General features: G+C 35.9%; 1 protein-coding gene across 1 annotated transcript; it reads right to left on the reverse strand.

The window, feature by feature from the left end:
* Positions 1–1,368: 1,368 nt before the first annotated feature.
* Positions 1,369–4,045, reverse strand: LOC108359737 (phenoloxidase 2-like). Its single transcript, XM_017611708.1, has 4 exons — positions 2,811–4,045; positions 2,116–2,737; positions 1,800–2,035; positions 1,369–1,733 (listed from the first exon to the last, which is right to left on the reverse strand). Exons 1-4 carry the CDS (start codon positions 3,789–3,791, stop codon positions 1,521–1,523), a joined length of 2,052 nt encoding a protein of 683 aa, XP_017467197.1. The 5' UTR covers positions 3,792–4,045; the 3' UTR covers positions 1,369–1,520.
* Positions 4,046–8,921: the final 4,876 nt, after the last annotated feature.

Raw genomic sequence — 8,921 nt, forward strand, 5'->3', positions numbered from 1 at the left:
CATAGTCTTCTGTTCTCTTTCACTGCAAGTTGAATTATTTTAATATTTATTGCAAAATTTTGCACAGACAAGACTAAAAAGTAGAAAATATATGAAATAGAAAAAAACTTTTTAATATACAACGCTTTTATAAATGGACTAAAATGTAGAAAATAATATTTCTCAGTCCCACATAATTTGTTTTGATAACTTTTGATTTTGAAATTTTAGCAAAAGTCATTATAAACAATTAATGACATTGAAAATGAAAAGCGTGGGGCGCATGTAATACACTTGAATTGATATGAAAAGTAACATATGTATGTATGTGGGCATTTGATTAACGACCGCTTAAAATCGATCTCAAATTTGTACTTTCGCTGTAGAATGTTATGTAGTTTGACTATTGTCAATGAAATCGAATGCTTTGTTCTGCATGCGCTCCACGTTTTTCGTTTTCAATGTCATTAATTGTTTATAATGACTTCTGCTAAAATTTCAAAATCAAAAGTAAATTTCAAAATCAAAAGTTATCAAAACAAATTCTGTGGGACTGAGAAATATTATTTCCTACTTTTTAGTCCATTTATAAAAGTGTTGTATATTAAAAAGTTTTTATTTTATTTTATTTATTTCTAAATTTGTTTTGCTATGTTGCTTTGACCAGGGCTTGAACCCAGGCGCTGCGGAGTGGAAGCGCGCACTGCTTGCCACTACACCACCCTGGCCGCAGTCGTATTATACGACCAGTGTGTTTTGTTACACTTGGTGATCGATGAGCGGGCTCTTGCGCTTCAAATAAAAGGATAATATTTTACAGGCTTGTACCGGACCTTGTAAAGCAACATCTTTTCACTATTATAAAAGGATGAAATAAAAAAATATTTCGACCCAGCCTAGAGTAAAACCTAATGTAACTAAGATACAATAAGGCAAAGCATTGTAAGCATTCGAAGTGAACAGTTCGATTTCGAATTATTTTCTTACCTCGGACTCGTAACTGCCCAACAGCAACAACTGTTGATAGGCTTTTTCGCTACGTCACAAAAAAGTCTGTGCTGTAACTCCTGCAAAAATCAATTTCAAATTCCACGCAAAAATCTGCGTGTTCCCCGATTCCCGACCCAAACATGAATTCTCCGGAAATCGGGGTTTCCATCGAAAGTTGCAACTCTGATTCTAACAACCACTCCTTCTTCGTGTTTTGGATGCGTTAAGAGATAAGCAGCATTTTATAGTACGTTCGAGTTGTAATCACATCTGCGATCTTGCTCCAGTATCGCCTGAGCAATTGTATAAGTATTGTGTAAGCCTATGTAGGGCATCTACGTTATTATAAATATTTCCTTCCTATCTCTTAAACTAGCTAGGGTACAATCAAGATTTCCATATAGCATTCAATTTATTTATCTTTTATTTATGTATATAAAAATGAATAATCGGAACAGGAAGTGCCGATGAGAAATACATTTGATCAACTATAATGTGGTGAGATTCATAGCATTTCAAGTCTAACCATTGGGCCTTTATGTTCCTGTGAATTATACGCTTCGTGGCACAACACGATTTTCGTGACGTACTACCACATCTACGATGCTCATGTTCGGTGTCAAAAAGTTGACAAGGCGGTCAGCTCCTGGACGAGAAAGACGGTCAAATGGATAACCCATCGCACGGCGATCTGGATAGAGGCGATCACGCACGCCACAGTAGGATGCAGCATCACTGCAGGTTCCCACAAGTTGTTGCTCGATCTGCCATAAAATGTGTGATTAAATATGCGGAGGAATAAGCTTCATTAACAAAACATGTTTCCTTACCCTATCTTGATCGTAGTTGGACACCATAACAAACAACTCGCAACGTAAACCTTCGGGCAAACCTTTGGGAATAAGCATATGATTAGGCCACCCACAACCGCAGAAGTTGAATTCCAGTTCATCGGCGCTTCCTACTGCCGGGCGATTTACATCTAAATTACGGAATGTGCGATCGAAAGGAATGGTAACGCTGGACTCAGTGGAACGACGTCGAACAGTGTTTTGGCCAGGGTTTACTGTAAATTGCATTGTAATAAGTTATGAAACATTCATACATACACACATACATATGTACATGCATACGCGAGGTACTTACGTGACACAACAAATTTATCTAACTCTATCATTAACAATCGTTGATCTTTGAACAGCATTCCTTGCCCGCGCTCGTCAGTCTTTGGTCCCAAAAATATTCGTACAGTACCGAAACGTTGGGCGCCGCTTTCGTTGTTTATGTTGATGGTGTAGGTGAAAGGAGTATGTTGCAGATGAGTAAAGCGTGCAAATACATTGCCACGTGGCACAAAGTCCATGCCGCGGGACAAGTCAACGTCTGATTGTTGCCAGAAGGTTTGAAGTACATTTGGTCTACCACCTTCGGGACTTACTTGTACACCAGTGACAGAGACACCCTCATAGCTGAGGTCCGGTAAAGTGTATGGCGACAGACGAGTCTTGTGCTCTTGGAAAATGTCATCGATATATGCGTGCCATCTGTAGAAAACGGGATCACGCATGGCAGTGGCTGAATCGCCCATCACACCAAAAGACTCCAAATGACGGTGATCGGGATCGTGAGAGTACGAAATGAACACGTGCCCCATGTTGTGGAAGTCCCCATATAGGCTGCGATTTGGCGAAATAATAGATGATTCCATCATGTTTCCCAAAACGTCAATACCGCGAACTTCGTCCAGTGGTATGCGATTGCCACTTTCCTGGAACAAAGGAATGCTTATTAGCGCTAATAATATATTTTTAATGAACGTAAAAGCTGCATTTCGAACTTACATCAGTGGCAAAGCCCTGAGATATGGCTTCAAAGATGCGATCACTCCAGCGCTCCAAGTCACTTACATCCAAGCTAATTTGATCCAGCTCCCTGTTTAGGTCTGACAATTTTGTATCTTCAAAGCGTGGTGGCCAAGCTCGACTAGCCACCAAGGAGTCCATTTTAGGGAAGTAACCCTCCTGTATTGGTTCGCGCAAATTGTTGAAGCGCACAACTCTAGGAAGATTGTTACTGAAACGTTCCAAATTATAACGAGCCACCACCTGTTCATGCATATAGTAGAAGAGTTCACCGCGACGGTCCTTGTTTACAATTGCCCGATCGCCAGCTTCAAAAGGATACACTAAATGCCAGTGCCAATGGTGCAGGTTAATGCCAAGATCTTCGCGGAAGTACCACAGTCGATGCTCTGGTTCTAAATCAGAAGCAGTGTAATCGCGCGGAATAGTAATTGGCATACGGGATCCTTCGGGAACCACAGTGGCTTCCTCTCGTACCTGACGAAAAACGCGAGAGTCCACAAACTTGTCGGGGAAGTTTTGTGCAAAGGACGGAAGATCCAGTCCTTTAGTATCCTGGCGATGGAGCAAAGCCACCGAGAGTGCATAATTGAACAAGTAAGGATTCACACGATCGTGAGCATATGCAGCCACACTCTGGAGGTCGTCAATGGAGCGTACACCCATAAAAATGTCAATGAGACGTCCAGCAATGCGACGATGAGCCGGAATAAAAAGGGAGAATTGCGCATCTCGCGGCAATGACATGGGTATGCGCAGATCCGGGATAGATATATCTCTAACAGGAATACGCTGTTCTGCTTTTTCACCGAAACGACTTTGCACCTCGGTGCCGATGGGACGGTAGCGATCAGTGAGGAAGTTATCGGGAACATCGAACACAGATGACTTGCCCTTCTCCATGAAAATAGGCTCGTTTGGGCGATCGAAGAGCAGCAACAGATTATTCTTGTCAGCCATTATCAACGATGGTTATGGAGTTCCTCTTTCAAAAAGTAAAACTGTAGAAATGTATTTAATACACAATGTGGTAGTTTCACAACGAAACTGATGAATTATAATGTGAAAATAGTTCTTTTATAGTGCTCATATGTAAAAGCTAGTGAATACTTATCACTTGTTTCAGTGGTCAGAATATTTTGTGGTCTTCGTCGTAAAATTCACCATGGCTGTGTACACATGGATGTGATAAAAGTTTTTAAACTATGTATATACAATGTATGTATGTATATTTTACTTACATACCCTCCAATAAAGTAATTAATAAACCATTTATCACATTTCCTGGGTTAAGCCAATACATTTATTTTTCAGCTAATAATCTTCTTAAATTTCATATATTTTTATATTTGTATATCTTTTAGGTGTCTTTAAATATATTATAAGCTTGTATTTAGTTAGGATTGAGCTACTTAGAACATACACCAAAAGTTAGTTTATTTCCCTTTTAATTCTCGTGTGGTTGCATTTAGTTTTTGATTCATAATTAAATGCTTATGCTGTTGTTTTTTTATATCCATGCGTTAAAGCATCAATTTTAATAATGTTACCATTGAAAGAGCATTTCCCTAAACATACAATTCTTTTGTTTTTATTTTAAGCAACTGTACATATGCTATCATACAAATCTGTATTAACACGTACAAACATACTTACATATTCAATAAAATATAAAATATATTTAGATAAGTTTTAAATAATACATATATATGCATGCACTTCAATACTTCAGACAAAAGCTGCGATTTGAAGCTACGTAAAATGGTTCAAAGTGAAATTCGTTCAGTGGAAAACGGAAGAGTTTTAACTCAATAGGACCTACTAGTTCAGATAAATGTATGTATTTAGAAACAGTGGTTTGTATAAAAAGTTCTGATATGTATAGTAAAGCTCTTTGGAACAGACTGCGTTTTGAAAATTATATACAGTGACTCCTAATAGCGTTCCTTAACACTCAAATAATTCTTAGTATCCTTTTATATATGAAAGTATTTTCCCTTGTTATTAAATAGTATTGTATATCGATGGCTGAGTGGAGGATCGACCTATCTCAGAAGCCAGTTCAAAAACGCCCTATCTGAGAAAAATTTTCAAGAACGCCCTATTTCAAAGTTTGATTGAAAAGCGCCCTATTTCAGAATTGAGTTGAATAACGCCCTATCTCAGAATTCGTTTCAAAAACGCCCTATCTCAAACGAAAATACATTGAAAATAAGCTGAGATAGGGATTGGCAGATGAGATAGGGCATTTTTCAATGAAAATCTGAAGTAGGGCGTTCTTGAAAAGTTTTCTGACATAGAGCGTTGTTAAAAAAATTTTCTGAGATAGGGCGTTTTCGAACTGGTTGCCGAGATAGGTCGATCTTCCACTCAGCCATCGATATGTAGTGAAGTATATTTATGGGCATTTACAGGCATGAACATCCGTACAATATGTTCGTGTCTTTATTAAATTAATGAATGAAAATTTTTCTTTCGTATAATACTTTAACAAAAAATTTTAATCTTAATCTTAATATACTTTTTCATTGCATTTCGCTTAAGTCAACGTACATACATACATACATAGGAGATATTCCACGAGTAAGCGAGGCTTTTTTGTACCCTGCAGGAAATGTATCTAACTATAAGTTAACTGTAAGTTGGTTAGGAAGGAGCTAAAAGTCACTATTATCTGTATATTTTCTTTGACGAGAGCTAACTATATTTCTATGGCGATGACCGCGCAATAGTCAAGGGTGGCTACCTCTGCATTAGATGTAGTCCAGGGGGTACCAGGGGTTACCTTTGCTTTGATGTAACTAACTTGCAACTAACTACTTTTGGACATAAAATATCAATAGGAAAAACAAAATATTTTTTTATTTCTTTTTTATTTTCATATTTTATTTACTTTATTTATTATATTTTTCCATTTCATATTTGTTTAGATATTCTGCTGTAGGTGGTCCCATATTGGAACTCCGTCAGACATACATAACTTCAAAATGATAATATGAAATTTCGGTCTTCCTTTTATCTGTCCTCAATTCAAAAAGGTATTTACGAAGTGCAGGATATTTAAATAGAAACGCGTTTAAAGAAAACAATCTCCTGCATTACTTGTCAACTAGTTTCAAAGTAGCGTTTTGTAGCTAATTACAAACTACATGTTTTATTGAAATCCGGCAAAAAAGGTAACTAGAAGTGGGTTATTTTTATCAATTGATAGTTTTTTCTGCAGGGTAATTGCACACATATACACATGTATAATTAAGTACTTGTTAAACATGAACGGTTTGATTAATCAGTACTAAGGCCGTGTGCGAGTTAACCTAAATTTTAGTACCTAAACTAATATGGAAATTTCCTGCACTGCTACAATTCAGGAAAAAAGCTGCTAAAACTGCGCGGCTTCGTTTGACAACCTAAAATGTTTGTTTCAACTCCTCCAAATCATACTATGCTAATTCTGACTAATTCTAAGGTGACTTAGCATGTTATGGTTTGGAGGCATTTTTAGTATAAGTAAACAATATAAAAAAAAAATCTTTTTAATATACAAAGCTTTTATAAATGGACTAAAAAGTAGAAAATAATATTTCTCAGTCCCATAGAATTTGTTTTGATAACTTTTGATTTTGAAATTTTAGCAAAAGTCGTTATAACCAATTTATGAGATTGAAAATGAAAAGCGTGGGGCGCATATAATAGCCACCTGAATTGATATGAAGGGTAATATATGTTCATATGTATGTGGATATATGAATAACGACCGCTTAAAATCGATCTCAAATTTGTACTTTCGCTGAAGAAATTTTAGGTCTATGTTATGTAGTTTGCCTATTGTCAATTAAATATAATGCTTTGTATTGCATGCGCCCCACGCTTTTCATTTTCAATCTCATAAATTGGTTATAACGACTTTTGCTAAAATTTCAAAATCAAAAGTTATCAAAACAAATTCTATGGGACTGAGAAATATTATTTTCTACTTTTTAGTCCATTTATAAAAGCGTTGTATATTAAAAAGTTTTTTTTTTATATTATTTATTTTCTACTTTTTTGTCTTGTCTGTATAAAATTTTGCGATAGATATTAAAATAATTCAACGATATTAATAGAAAGGTGCACACACATGCATTTACATATGTATGTACATACAAACGAGCACCAATTAATTTTATTTAAAGAAATGGCGTGTCGTCTATTTCCGCTGTAGCGAACGTAGTACATAGGGCGACATCTAGATGTCATCTACCTCGCCCTATTCACTACAGATGTCGCCCTATGCACTAGACTTTTTTATAGGAACTTTGCAAAGCAAAGGTTTTATGGTGTCGGACACACAACATTGAAAGTTTCTGGATCCACAACATTGAAAGTTTCTGGAGCCACAACATTGCAAGTTGATAAAAGCGTTTTAATAATAATAATAATAATAAAAAGTACAAGTTTCAACTCAATACAAATTATCGTCGAGGGTGTTGTGCATGTTCTTCCATATCGTTGGCTGAGTGGAAGATCGACCCACATAACTCGGCAGCCAATACGAAAACGCCCTATCTCAGAAAATATTTCAATAACGGCCTATTTTAGAATTTTATTGAAAAACACCCTATCTCAGAATTTGGTTGAAGAACGTCCTATCTCAGCTGCTGATTAAAAAACTCTCTTTCTCAGCAAATTTGCAATGTGTTTTCGTTTTGAGATAGGGCGTTCTTCAACCAAATTCTGTGGTAGGGTGTTTTTCAATAAAATTCTGAAATAAGGCATTCTTCAATCAAATTCTGAATTAGGGCGTCTTGAAAAGTCTCCTGAGATAAGGCGTTTTCAAACTGGCTACCGCGATAGGTCGATCTTCCACTCATCCATCGATATAAAAATAGATTTTGTTCATATGTACGTTACATGGAAGAAAATGCTGAACACGCACGCAACAAAAAAAAAATTCTAAAAAAAATCAACGGTATCTAGTTTTTAGTGACTTGAAACTTCTCCTTTATCACACTAAGAGCCGGTTGTTCAAAGCCTGGTTGACACTAATCTTCGGTTAACATCGTTATCGACGTATTCGACTCCATGCATATAACACGGTGTCGGTAACGTGGATAACGATATTTAACCGGCTTTGTCAACCAGGCTTTGAGCAATCTATCCTAATACTATGTTCACGTTGAACCATAAACTCGAGTTTAACGTTTTGAGTTTACGACCAACTGTTAAGTGTTCTCATTGGGGTGTTTAATAAACTCAGAGTTTAATTTGACATTTGTTTGTTTACTTTTACTTTTCATATTTAGGTTGTTCCCGTACTCCAGTGCTTAGACAGAAATAGTCCGAAGTAGCGGTGGTGTAAAATTCCAACCGTTTGGCAAAAAAAAAAAAATGTAACTCGATAGAACTTTTCATGCTGAATTCGACTATACCAAGATCATTTGACACAAATAAAAGCCAATGCTAATAAAAGAGGTTAAATTTGAACTTTTATATTTTTTATATTTATAGTATAATATTGTTGTTACCATTACTATATTTTTCTGTACTTTATTTAATTAGATTTTAGTTGAAGTTAATTTTGTAATTTTTTTTGGATTATTTGTACACTGAAAAGACCTCGCGTTTTACTGTACTCAAGAAGTTAATGAATTGAATTGAATTGAATTGAATATCTCGGAACCTATTTGACCGATCACAAAAACATTGATGCTTGTTTAAACATAATTTAAATACCTTCTATGCGAGGATTTGCAGTTCCAAATTCGACAGATGAGATCTAGTTCGTTCTGCATCCCCTTTTCATTAGTTCCAAACCAGTTCCTAATTCGGCAGATGATATCTAGTTCGATCTGCATCCATTTTTTATGTGTAGTTCCCAACCTGTTATAAATTCGTCACCTTAGATATATATTTCTAATCAGGCTTGTCGAAACATTTACCTTTTATATTAAATACGATCGGTTGAAGGAAGCACAATACGATCACAAATGTTTAAACGCATTTTTTAAAAATTTATAAACCACATTAGTAGTAGTAGTAGTATTAAACTTAAGTAGTAAGTAAAAAACAAAAGTGCGTTCTGCTTAAAAGTAAAAATATTAGTTCACTTTG

Source organism: Rhagoletis zephyria, unplaced genomic scaffold, assembly GCF_001687245.7.
Source record: "Rhagoletis zephyria isolate East Lansing unplaced genomic scaffold, Rhagoletis_zephyria_1.1 Rzeph_scaffold_00447, whole genome shotgun sequence".
NCBI lineage: Eukaryota > Metazoa > Arthropoda > Insecta > Diptera > Tephritidae > Rhagoletis > Rhagoletis zephyria.

Excerpts from the sequence above, each read along its gene's own strand:
- LOC108359737 (XM_017611708.1), bottom strand. The coding sequence starts at position 3,791 with ATGGCTGACAAGAATAATCTGTTGCTGCTCTTCGATCGCCCAAACGAG. Across the intron at positions 2,738-2,810 it reads CTCAGGGCTTTGCCACTGAT|GAAAGTGGCAATCGCATACC; the intron begins GTAAGTTCGAAA and ends CCTTTGTTCCAG. Across the intron at positions 2,036-2,115 it reads AGATAAATTTGTTGTGTCAC|TAAACCCTGGCCAAAACACT; the intron begins GTAAGTACCTCG and ends TGCAATTTACAG.